The sequence below is a fragment of the Akebia trifoliata genome, chromosome 4 (assembly GCF_017979445.1).
Source record: "Akebia trifoliata isolate Shusen 1 chromosome 4, ASM1797944v1, whole genome shotgun sequence".
Lineage (NCBI taxonomy): Eukaryota > Viridiplantae > Streptophyta > Magnoliopsida > Ranunculales > Lardizabalaceae > Akebia > Akebia trifoliata.
The window spans coordinates 8,531,911-8,544,333 of NC_141378.1; the positions used below are offsets into that span (position 1 = coordinate 8,531,911).

The following is a 12,423-nucleotide window of genomic DNA, read 5'->3' on the forward strand; positions in this document are numbered from 1 at the left end:
CCATGGTACTTTCTAACAATTGTATGCTTACAAATAGTAATGAAAACTCGACACTCATTGTCTTGTCTATCTACTTATAAGGTCCTCGGCCTCTCCACTTATATTGTCAATTGATTTTGAGTTGGACCTTATATCTATCATAAACCATTACATCTTTATACTATTATGTCTTCCTACTACAGGATCACAACCAGCAGTTGATACCTCGGATGGGCAAAGGCCCCACCTAAATCGAGGTCTCAACTAATGTTTTCTTGTTGAGGAACACCTTACCGCATACATTCAACTTCCTGTACTAAAAGACCATTAGTACATGATCGTCAGCCTGTATATGGGTCAATTTATGGATCAGGTCGGTTTTGGATTGTTAGCCTGGTCCTCTAATTAATAAAATAATCTTGGGCTAGCTTGGACCAAAACCAAAATAGGCTACAACCTCTTACCAAAACCCAGTGAATATGGCGGTTCAACTTCAAACTGGGTCAGGATAGTCCCTTTTATAGCCCAATTTACCATTCATTACATCATCCGTTTGATTCCTTCACATTCACCAGAATGTTACACCCATTTATGGGTGCAAACCAATGGGAACCCCTTGACTTTCTGTACTTTAATTTAAGAGACTTATAGGGAAAGACCTAAATACCCTCATCTTCAACCATAAGATTTTATCACCTTCACCATTCAAACCTTAAGATTACAATAAAAATAAACTTTTGAAGTGTACATGACTATGGTAGGTTGAAAATAATTTACCCTAAAAATTTAAGGATAAGAAGATGAAAGATTTTTTAATAGAGGTTGAAGACATTTTTTATGAGTCTTTCAGAGTTGAATGAGGTCGACTGGTATGCCATTTGTTTGAAATAAGAGAGATCTTCAATATTCACCAAAATATACATGGGGAGGGGTATGTTAAAATCCTGTGCTCCAACAGTGTCATTGTGACCACGTTATCCGAAACATCAATATTGGCACATGGAGATGGTACAGCTTGTCTGATCAAAAACCATCACCCCATCTACCACTCTTACATTAATAGCGTTCTATGACACGTCATCATCATACATCACAAATACTTAACGGCCAGCAATTGGTTGCACATGGACTATGATCATAACTATGGAACTATTTTCATGTGACTTTGACGTATAATTATTTCCTTAGAGATCGATTTTTAGATATTGTGGGATTTGATGGTTATGGTCATCCAATCAAGTTGACTTTATTAGGAAATTGGGTTTGAATTCTAATATTGAGATCCAACAAGGACACATCCAATTCTTAAAAGCATGGATTCTGATTTGAATCCGATCCATTGACAGCTGCGATAGTAGGACCAGATCCAACTGTATCGTAGATCAGCATAGAGGAGGGTAGTATTAATTTGTGGTGGAATGTTCGTAGGTACAAGAGAGTCGAGAACAACAACAGCACATTCCTGTTTATTATTAGATCTCATTAATAATACATCTAATGCCTCCAATAATTTCTTCTTTTTAAAAAATAAAAAAATTGACGTAAATGCCCCTGTAAACTATCCAATTAAACTTTAGCAAAGTGTCGGTCAATTATAAGAATAGGAGGAATACATCAAGACAAAATGAATATAGTAGAAAATATAATCAACCCAACTTATCAAACTTCCCAATTTTTACTACTCTTGCCTAAGTTCTTTTTTGGACCTATTTCATACATTATCGGTTGCCCACTTTTGATCGATATACACGTGTTGGTTTCTTGAACTACGTAACATCGAAAAAATGATGTAGCATGCAATAACATATCAATTATCGAAGTATAGTCAAAAAGTTAACCATGGTTCAAATTTCAAGACAAACCCCCCTTCCAACAAACTGAAACACTCAAAAACGTGACGAAGCTCTCTCTCTCTCTCTCTCTCTCTCTCTCTCAATCCCCCGCTTTTTCCGGAGGCTGGAATCTGACGAAACACAATGTTTCCGGCACAAATACGATCGACAGATATTATGAAAATAGGTCTCAAAGGAAACCAAGATATAGATGTGAGGATCTCGGAGAACGTCATCGTAGCCGTCAGAGGAGAAAAGGATATCTCGAGGACTGCATTAGCTTGGGCTCTCACTCACATCGTTCGACCTGGAGATCTCATAACGTTGCTCGCAGTTATTTCCAAGGAAAAAAGGGGTAATTGAGTAATTTTTTAACAATTGTAATAGTTCATTAATTCTCACTTCGTTTCAATCTTGACAATTTGTGCGAGTGTGTGTAAAAGGTAGGAGGCTATGGAACTTTCCGATATTTAACAGAGATTGTGGGAGCAGTCACCGGGAAAAGTCTACGGACCGGATATGTCAGATCTCAGAGTCTTGTTCACAGATGGTGCTTCAGTTTCACGACCAAAACGAGGTAGACGTCACAATTACCAAAATTGCCCCTGCTTTAGTTTTTTATTTTTTATTTTTACCATTAAACCGTAGGAGGTATATTAAGGTAATTACCAAGCGACAAAATTTTTAGTATCTTGACCTTTGGTAAAAGCCTTAATATCATTGCCTCGGGATTCTGACTCTTATCGGTAACTAAGAATATATTCAGCCACCGGATCTGACAGCAAATGATTGAGTTAAAAGCTAAATTATAATTGAATAATGGTTGTGCTGGAGTGAACCTCATATCGCACATCGTGCCGTGAAAGTGGATAAGAATCATAGATGCTTTTTTTCACTCGTATCTCGATGAAATCCGTCTATAGTTCCAATACCCTTTCACATTAGTATGTGCGATGTGAGGTACAATCTAAAGGTCAGTTCAACATTATACTTGAATAATTGGTCGATTAAAGGGTCTTGGCTTGTCTGAATAATTCAAAAGAAAAGAGTTTAGAAACTGTACTCCAGGAGTTGGGTAAGGTTACTCTACTACATATTTAGTGTCTGCCACGTGGAATATTCCTTTGGCTCCACTGACCCACTAATGTGGACCTTGTTGTTATGATTTTGAGAATTTTCTTGTTGGGCTTTGGGGCCCAAGGCCCATAGTGAACGAAATTTGGAGGCAAATTTTTTGGTTGGTAAACATTCATACTTGCATTAATGGGCTAATGATGTTTTAGTGATTGTAGGTTGGTGTAAGGATTAAGGTGGTAACAGCTGGTGCGGTTGCAACTGAATCAAAGAGAGATGGAGCCAAATGGGTAGTATTGGACAAGTAATTAATCTAAAGTATTATATCTTAATTCTTGTTTTTAATTTAATCAACAAATAATTGATTTTGATTATTTTGTTCAAAATGTTGTTGGTTGGTCTTAGAAAATTTAGTTAATTTTATAAAGCTCAAAAATCTTGGTATGATTCCAAACCCAAGTCTGTCATAGTCCGACCTATTAGCCAAAGTCGATTTAGACCCAATATGCTTTTCAGACCAAAGTTGGAATGGACTTAAGAATAGCCCAATCTGAACTTTCCCATTAACTATCTTTGTTTGGACCATTTACTATATCCAAAGCCAAATTTTCAGTTATTGAAATAATGTTTTTATGTACTTTAATTATTTCTGTCCACAATCTTTAAGGTTCTTGAATGCTTTTTTTGTCTTTTAATTGGCAAGTCCTATTGCTCATTTTTTTCACTACATCCACCACATTCACAATGCTTCTTAACTACTCAACATTCAACTCCATAAAATATACTTGGTCTTGGAGTCTTCTTATAAAATTTTCCTTATAATATTTTACAGTAATATTTTTCTGTGATAGACTGAAACAAGAAACATGGTTAAATAAAAATAAAAATATAAAATATAATTTTTTTTTTTTTTACAAGAGCACTTCATTGTTAATTCTGCATAGATATGTTCTATTTTTATTTTAAGTAGAAAAAAGTTATTAAAACTCGGATTTTAGTATAATAAAGGTCAAACGCAATATTTGTGTAAAGACAATTCTTAGTCGTTGTATCTTCGCTAGGTGCTTTTTTAATTTTTAATTTTTTTTATGTTTCTCTTCTTCTTAGTATCTTCTAAGGTATATGTTTTAAAAAACTTCTATTGCCACACCAACTTTTGAAGCCATTGGGGAGAGTTTTCTGTTAAGAGTTGCAATCCAAAATGGTGTCTCATTCTTATAGTAACGTACGGTGTCTATGTGATACATTTGGGTTGGAAAGTAAATACGTTGGGCTGCATCCAATGTAGAATAGCTGGGCTTAGACCCATTGTTAGTTGGTTTGACACATTGCTAAATAACTTCGAGGTCGTGGGTTCAAGTTAAGCTTACCCATAAAAAAATGTAGAATAACTTGATCAATGCTCAATGTGTTTTAAATTCCAACTAAAATGTGCCCGTAGACACCATTTCCACTTTATAGGAATGGGACACCTTATAATAAGTTAAAGTTGGTGGGCAATATAAATTCTATTTTATAATTCCTTTGTTTTTTAATAATGCTTAAAATTTATATAACATTGATTAACACTAGCAATATTAATCGTTATTATGAATAACTAAATCAACTCGCAAGTTACGATATGACTTGGCCCAAAAAAATTTGACTCGATTGAGTATTCGAGATGCAACTAAAACAATATAGGAATCTGTGTGTTGTCACAGACAATTGAAGCATGAAGAGAAGATATGCATGGAGGAACTCCATTGCAACATAGTGGTGATGAAACATTCCCAAGCCAAAGTCCTTAGACTTAACTTGGGATGTTCGAACGAAGGCCAACACCCATTCTATTCTTCTTTAATACCAGATTTCAACTCCGAAAAGCCACAAAACTACAGGATCAAGCATTCAACTCCAGTGAGCAGCCCTGAAGATGTCAAAACTACCTTCACACGAACCACAACCGAAGAAGCTTCCGTATCGAGTTCAGATGCAGCCACTTCTCCTTTCCTTGTCTGTGAACAAAACCCACTTTTTGAAGGACGCAACAGGAGGAACCCCATGCCAATTTATGAACAAGTTGACTCATATGATCCGGTTGAGTCATTTGACTCGGAGGAGACACTGAGTCTTCTTACAATTAACCCAAAATCATCAAGAAAACATTACAATGGTAATGGGTATTTGTCCTCAATTACCAGAAGCAAGAGGAACAATAGCAACACTAGATGTCCAAACTCTAGGACTCTGCATGAAAAGTTTGCAGATTTTGATAGAGAAGCTAGAATCCAACGATTGGGTTTTGCTCAAACCAATCAAATAGACCATGTTTTCAATTCAGATGTAAGAGATGCAATCTCTTTAGGCAGAACTTCTTCAGCACCTCCTCCTTTATGTTCAATATGTCAACATAAGGCACCAGTATTCGGAAAACCACCGAAATGGTTCAGTTATAGAGAGCTTGAGGACGCTACGGACAGATTTTCGGAGTGTAACTTCATGGCAGAAGGTGGGTTCGGATCGGTTCATAGAGGGGTGTTGAGAGATGGTCAGGTAGTTGCAGTGAAGCAGTTGAAAATAGCTGGATCTCAAGGAGATGCTGAGTTCTGTAGGGAAGTTGGGGTTTTGAGCTGTGCACAACATAGGAATGTTGTTATGCTGATTGGGTTTTGTGTTGAAGGAAGAAAAAGGGTGTTGGTTTATGAGTATGTTTGCAATGGTTCTTTGGACTCCCACTTATATGGTAATCTCCCTATCTAAATTAGTACACTTTTGTATGTATGTATGTATGCCATCATGAAAGCTTGTAATCGTGTGAAACTGTGAATTGTTGTTTAGGAGGCAGGAGAGCCCCATTAGAGTGGCACTCTCGGTTTAAGATAGCGATTGGGGCAGCAAGAGGTTTACGATACCTTCATGAAGATTGCAGGGTAGGGTGCATTGAACATAGAGACGTTCGCTCGAACAATATTCTCCTCACTCATGATTTTGAGCCTCTGGTACACATTCACTTCTTTTACTAGTCTTTGTACTGTAATTAAGAATGTATTTGGTAAATTAGTTGCTTTAGACAAGCATTGGGAGAAATATAAGATATAATCACTTTCTCAACACAGTGAATTTCCTTCATTTCTACGACTAATTGATCCCAATAAATCTTTTGTGGATTTGATTTGAGTTTATCTTATGTTACTTTTCTTGATCTAGGATTTTGCATTCACATTGGCTATTCATTTGATTTATATGTTAGGTTGGAGATTTTGGACTTGCTAGGTGGCAACCTGAACTCGACCTCGACGGCGAGCCTGTGCTCGGGACCATAGGGTACTAATAGAAATAGCGATCATCAAATTAATCAACAAGTAGCAGTATGGTAATAGTAGTAGTTTTTGTTGTTGGAGTGTGATGAATTCATCTTCCCCATTCAGGTATCTTGCGCCCGAATATGTCGAAGGAGCAAAAATCACAGAAAAAGCTGATGTTTATGCATTTGGAATGGTGTTATTAGAACTAATTACAGGCCGAAAAACAATAGACATGGCCCGTCTTCATGGGCAGCATTTCTTAACAGAATGGTCTCGTCCTCTGCTAGCGATAGAAGAAGAAAGCCGAGCCCTAGCAATTAGCTGTCAACTACTGGATCCATGCATGGACTCTGAGCAACTCAACATTTTCTCGCACCAAACAAGTGCCATGGCTCGTGCTGCTTATTCGTGCCTACGTCGAGACCCAGATTCACGACCCCCCATGTCAAAGGTCTTTTTTCTTTATGCCTTTAAACTAGTCCTCAATATGGGACCTATAATATTATCTCCTTAAAGCAAGTATGATTCCTTAAAACTAATTTTCTTTGTGTTTTTGTTGTGTTTCTTAGGTCCTCAGAATACTAGAAGGAGGAGATGCAATAGTTCCTCTCATTCTTGACTCAGACCCAATTGGTAGTAGAAGTGGGCGTTTGCGTGGTTTGAGCTCAAACCCACAAATAACATCAAGGGGAAGCCATTGTCGTAGGCTTTCCCATTAATTTATTCTGATTTTATTGACTCTTCTATTGGATCTCATGTATTCTTTTTAATAAAAAAAATTATTACATTGAAATGGATAAATAGAAAAGATAATACAACAAAAAAGTATAGTGAAACTTTATCTTCAGAAAGTTCAGATTACCTGAATTGGCCCATTTTATCAAAAATCAATTGTGTTTTTTTTATTTTTCAGATTAGAAAATCAAACCTGATCATCATCATTATCGAAGTCTTATCCCATACGTTACCTGGATCAAGGACTCAATTCCAATATCAGTTGTATGGGTATCTCAGTGACCTTTTGATGTGAAGGAAAATGCAAAGACATTAACATTGGCACACATACAAATACACATCAAGAAATATCCATGCTATCACCACCTCCACTTGATAATTGTTATAGAGATAAACAGCTGAGCAAAAATTTTCCAACAAATCATAGAGATTGATCTCCAAAAGATTTTGAGAAAGTTGAAGGTCAGGAATTTTTGGAAGAAAAATTATGGGTTTTAGAAAAATGTTGGAAGACATGGTTGAATACAAATGGATTGAAGACCAGGTCAAATAGTTTAAAAATGAATTTACGTTAGAGGTTGAAAATTGATGGAGATTTTAGTGAGAAAATCAAGGATTTTAACTAGAATTTGAAGATGAATCATAAATATGAAGGTGTTCAGGTTATTTTTTCTTATCCTCTTGTGAACAACAGCAACAACAACTACTACTACTACTATCACACAACCTTACCTAAAGATTTGGGATCAACCAAATGAAATATATTCCTCCATTCAATTTTCTTCAAAATCAAATCTAAAATTTGCACATCGTGTGATCCCTAAAACAAAATGTCAACCTTCCACAATTAGATGAAGATTTAGTTACCAAGCGAGGCCAAAGTTCTGAACACCACCATTTTTCCTCAGAAACTTAACAGAACATATTGTCAAGAAACAAATAAAACAGAGTAGACATACACTCCAAATTGAGCTTTAGAAGCCTCTCAACTAACTATCACCTCCAAAGCACTTTTATCTTCAGCCACAATGACATAAATGCCCTTATCTACAACCTCTAATGAAAAAAAACGAATTTTTCCCCAAACCCATCCTCAATCTCTACCATCTCCTTTGACATTGAAACATCAATATCAAAATATGACTTCTTCATAAGTTGTTGAAGGCCATGATTTTTATATGAAAAAAAGTAAATAAGGGTTTTCGAATAATTTTAAATAAAATAATAATAATAATCACCCCTAGAGGTTGAAGAGCTACATGATGGTCAATTTTTTTAGAGAGATCTTAAGGATTTTTGTTGGAATTTGAAGATGAAGATGAGAGTGTTTGGATTACTCTTTCTTAGTCTCTCATGAAAACGGATGCCAAGAAGTAGTCCCTATTCACTGTTTTCTAAAAGAGTAGGGACTCAAAACAGTGTCCCATTCCTAACCAAGGTCGGATGGCACCCCATTTTATGATACATGGCATTTTCGATGACCCATTGACCATATGGATATGAGATCCATCCCTTGGTGAATCTACACACAAAAGATTAGTTTGATTGGTGATATGAATCCATTGATATGAGTATTGTATTAAGAATGATTTCTAATTATTGGATTTAAACTCTTTTTCAAGAGCCTAGGTCTAGTGGATACAAGTTGTTATCAAACACTATGATTTTTGATACGTAGGTTCACGAAGGGATGGACCACATATCGATTCATACGGTCAGTGGTCCCCAAAAATGTCACATGACATAAGTAGGGTGCCACCTGACCTTTGTTAGGAACGGGACACCGTTCTGCATCCCTACTCTTTCTAAAAAGCTACACCATGTGTACAAAGAAAAGAGTAAAATCCAAATACTCATCCACTTAATATTTGTTCTCTCAAATGTTCACAATTTGCTTAGTGCCCTTGATTCATCATTTTAGTACAATTTTTTTTTTTTTTTTTGTTAATGATAAATCCCAATTCATCAACCATCACTTCAAAATCACACAAATATGTCAAGTATTCACCCAAACCCAGATAGACATCTCTAATCACCAAATGAAAGTCCATGAACGAATTTTAAAATTTACATATCCCTAAATCCCTCAAATAAACTATCAAACTCGTACAATTTTGGAAAAAAATTCATATAGAATAGGCACCTTGGTTTCAATCTATTATACAAAACAAGATTTTTTGTCCTAGTTATAAACATAATTTACAGTGTTAGATCTATTTGGGAAGATCCTAAGGTGGATATTGTTTCCTACTAAAAACCAACTAACTACCTAAAGCCACCTCACCCTCCATTTCTCTTAAACCATCTTTTCCATTATTGAAACATAAACATAATCTATCTCAACATTATATTTTTCAAAAAATGACCACATGAAAACTGCAAAAAGGAGGAAAGGTCTTTAGGTTTAACTCTCTCTCTCTCTTTCTCTTTCATTTTATTTTTATTTGGGGAAGAGGTGGGTTGTGATTTTTATATGTGAGTGTGATTGTCTATGATTTTTTTTATCTACATTTTTTTTTTAAATTTTCAGAGATAGTTATTTCTCAAACATACATGTGATAATTTAATAATTACATGTTAATTTATTTATTCTTTTGAAAAGTGAACATTAGGCCATCTTAACGGGTAATTTTTTTTAACATTAATCATTGTTTTGAAATATTTAAGAAAACAGTTACTCCTAAATTTGGTTAAAGACCAATTTTTTTTTAAAGTCTATTTTCTTCAAAATATATTTTTTCCATTGAATCTAGAAGACTGTGTTTTTTAAATGTAATTATTTGATTTTATATTTTATCGATTTAATTAAAATTTTCAATGTAAGGAATACATGAACGTATTGCACACATGCAATAGGCACGTGCATCCCCTGGTAAACAAATAAACGAGTAATCTAATACTCCAATTAAGCGTTGAAAACCCTTTTAACTAAGTATCACCTCCCAATAATTTTTATTATTATCCCTTCCTTCCATCCTTATATAATAAACATAAACCCCTTCCATTCAATTAAACCTCTCATCTTATATTTAAATCACTGAGTCATAAATTAAAATATAATTTACAACCCTGAGTCCAATCTCCAATACCCATACACATTAAACACCTTAATCATAAACATCTTTGTCAACCTAATTAACAAAGGTGTCACTACTCACTTCTAGACAAATGGAGGTTGACTCAACTCATTACACGTGTCTCAAAGAGATTTTTTACTAAGAAAAAAGTTTGAAATTTCAGAGATTATCAATTGACCAATCGCACAAAACCTAACATACGTAGTTTTGTAAGTTACGAATGCTTTCAATACACATGGTGTGCGATTAATCGATCCAGAATTTTATGAAATCTCAAACTGACTTTTTTATGAACAAATTTTTTTTTACCACGTGTTTTAGTTTACTGCTTTGTCTTCTGGCTAATGCTGTTATGTGAGGAGAAGCTCTGTGACGATGGGAATGAATCCGGTGGTGGGAACCCTTCCATCATGTGTTGTTGCTGCATCGCAGCCATTTGTTGTAGATCCGGCGCTTGTTCTGAAACCTTCCACACCTTCACCGATTTATCAAGACTTCCACTATACACGATCCAACGTTGATCACTAGCCGTTGATTCTCGATCAATTTCAGCTGCTAGACATTTAACAGGCCCAGTATGACCAGTCAACACAGATAGGCACGTGTGAACTCCATTTTCTCTCCTCCAAACGCATATAGTCTTATCAGCAGATCCACTAAACACCAAATTTCCTGCAGCCGCTAAACACAGAACTGCCTGCTTATGACCTCTCAAGACCCCACCATGAGATAGTTGTTTCTCACGTTCCCAGAAGTTAACGAGTCCGTCAGAGGACCCACAGTAGATAACAGAAGCTGACGTGTTAACGGCTAACGCCGTTACTGCGCATTCTTGCTTCAATAAAGTCTGTAAAAACACGTGTTTTGTTCCTTTCGGTTGTAACTCCCTACGCCAAACTTTAACGGTTCCGTCTGCTGAACCAGTGAAAACTAAACCGTCAAATCCAGCAACGACAGAATTAACGGCGTCATCATGAGCGTTAATTGATTCCAAACACTTGGAATCTGATATTCTCCAAACTTTTAGGGTTTTGTCCCAAGAACCTGAGTAAAGAAGACCTTGATCTTCGTTCAAGCTCAAACAAGAGATCGCATCGCAATGTTTGATCCAAAGCGCATTACGATGGCGTCTCACTTCAACATAATTGCTCGGATTGATCGAACTTTTGATCAAATCTTTCAATTTTGGGAGAGTTCCAGCTCGTTTGTGAACACTTGGATTCTTCGCTGAAACCTTCCAAACTCGAATCTTTCCATCTTGATGACCAGTAAAGATCTTCTCGCCAGAAATAACAATCGCTTTAACCAAACCACTCGCAGATTTGAATCCAGAAAATTCTTTGAGATTCTTCCAAACTCGAATATTCTTACTATCAGATCCTGTATAAAGGAGATCACCCGAAGCTGCTAAAGAGTAAATGTGTCCTTCTTCGCGAATAAGCGATCCAATCAGACCATTTGGAGGGAAATTCTCTTCGAATGGATTTGCAGTAGACGATCTTGACCATGGAGATTTGGAAAATGGAGATGTTTGATTCCAAGGAGACATGTTGCATGGAGAATTCTCCGCGCTCATTTGATCGTACAAAGCGGGACTCGCAGCTGATGCGCTACTGTTTCTTATGAAGTCGTCATCGTTATTGTTGTTCGAGATTGTTGAAGAAATGTTTGGATCTGAATGTGCGAGGTTTCCGAATTTCGATCGAGGAACACTGTTCGCTTCTGCAAACATGGTACCTCTTCTCGAACTTATCATTCTACAATTCTCATAAATAAATAAAGGGGTAAAATGGGTATCAAAATTAACTAATAGAGAGGATGGAATCGAAGTGCTCTTTTAAAGGATTAGAGAGAGAGAGAAAAAAAATGGTGAATAAAAGGAATATATATAAATAGAAGAGAAAACAATAATAGAGAGTAGGACGGTTGTGAGGATGACACGTGTAAAAAGAAGGTTTCGTTTAGAATGGAGAGATTAGAGATGTCGATGGCGAAGAAATGGGTTTGGGGGGCTACCAATAACATAGATTGTTATTTTTGGAAGATTGTTGGAAAATTGACGTTTGACTCGGTCTTTAATAGTCTCTTCGCTAATCCCCATCCCACTACTATTTACAGATTGTTCCTTGAAATTCCATTTCTTTATAAACTTATCCTTTTAACTAATGCATTGATCTTGTAAGGGTTTTGTTAACGTATAAGGGCACACGTTAAAGTGCACTAAATACATTTTAGAAATTGAAATATGAGCGTATTTTGATAAATAAATAATAATAATAATTTTTTATGAGTATTTTTTTTTTACAAGATCCAATTTTCAAAGTGTATTTATTGCCCTTTAATCATTAGATTATAATGATAAGATTAGATCACTTTAAAATGTTGATTAAGGGATTTTGTTAAGGTGTGTTCTAAGGGCACACGTTAAAGTGCAATAAA

The 12,423-nt window shown here is 35.8% G+C and overlaps 2 protein-coding genes across 5 annotated transcripts; one reads left to right on the forward strand and one right to left on the reverse strand.

The window, feature by feature from the left end:
- The first annotated feature begins 1,871 nt into the window (after positions 1 to 1,871).
- On the forward strand, positions 1,872 to 7,023 carry LOC147403523 (inactive protein kinase SELMODRAFT_444075-like). 4 transcript variants are annotated; one of them, XM_086439118.1, is made up of 8 exons: positions 1,872 to 2,166; positions 2,255 to 2,388; positions 3,104 to 3,189; positions 4,589 to 5,610; positions 5,706 to 5,866; positions 6,118 to 6,191; positions 6,296 to 6,623; positions 6,742 to 7,023. In XM_086439118.1, exons 1-8 carry the CDS (start codon positions 1,956 to 1,958, stop codon positions 6,889 to 6,891), a joined length of 2,166 nt encoding a protein of 721 aa, XP_086295244.1. In that variant the 5' UTR covers positions 1,872 to 1,955; the 3' UTR covers positions 6,892 to 7,023. The 4 variants fall into 4 exon arrangements, with proteins under 4 accessions (XP_086295244.1, XP_086295245.1, XP_086295247.1 ...); XM_086439119.1 differs by having other exon boundaries at positions 5,709 to 5,866; XM_086439121.1 differs by lacking the exon at positions 1,872 to 2,166 and having other exon boundaries at positions 3,095 to 3,203.
- Positions 7,024 to 10,102: 3,079 nt separating this feature from the next.
- Positions 10,103 to 11,845, reverse strand: LOC147403524 (protein JINGUBANG-like). The gene has a single exon (XM_086439122.1). It carries the CDS (start codon positions 11,738 to 11,740, stop codon positions 10,307 to 10,309), a length of 1,434 nt encoding a protein of 477 aa, XP_086295248.1. The 5' UTR covers positions 11,741 to 11,845; the 3' UTR covers positions 10,103 to 10,306.
- Between the last annotated feature and the right edge of the window lie 578 nt (positions 11,846 to 12,423).

Coding starts and splice junctions, on each gene's coding strand:
- LOC147403523 (XM_086439118.1), top strand. CDS start 1,956: ATGTTTCCGGCACAAATACGATCGACAGATATTATGAAAATAGGTCTC. Junction 2,167..2,254: donor TATTTCCAAGGAAAAAAGGG/GTAATTGAGTAA, acceptor TGTGTGTAAAAG/GTAGGAGGCTATGGAACTTT. Junction 6,192..6,295: donor CCTGTGCTCGGGACCATAGG/GTACTAATAGAA, acceptor TTCCCCATTCAG/GTATCTTGCGCCCGAATATG.
- LOC147403524 (XM_086439122.1), bottom strand. CDS start 11,740: ATGATAAGTTCGAGAAGAGGTACCATGTTTGCAGAAGCGAACAGTGTT.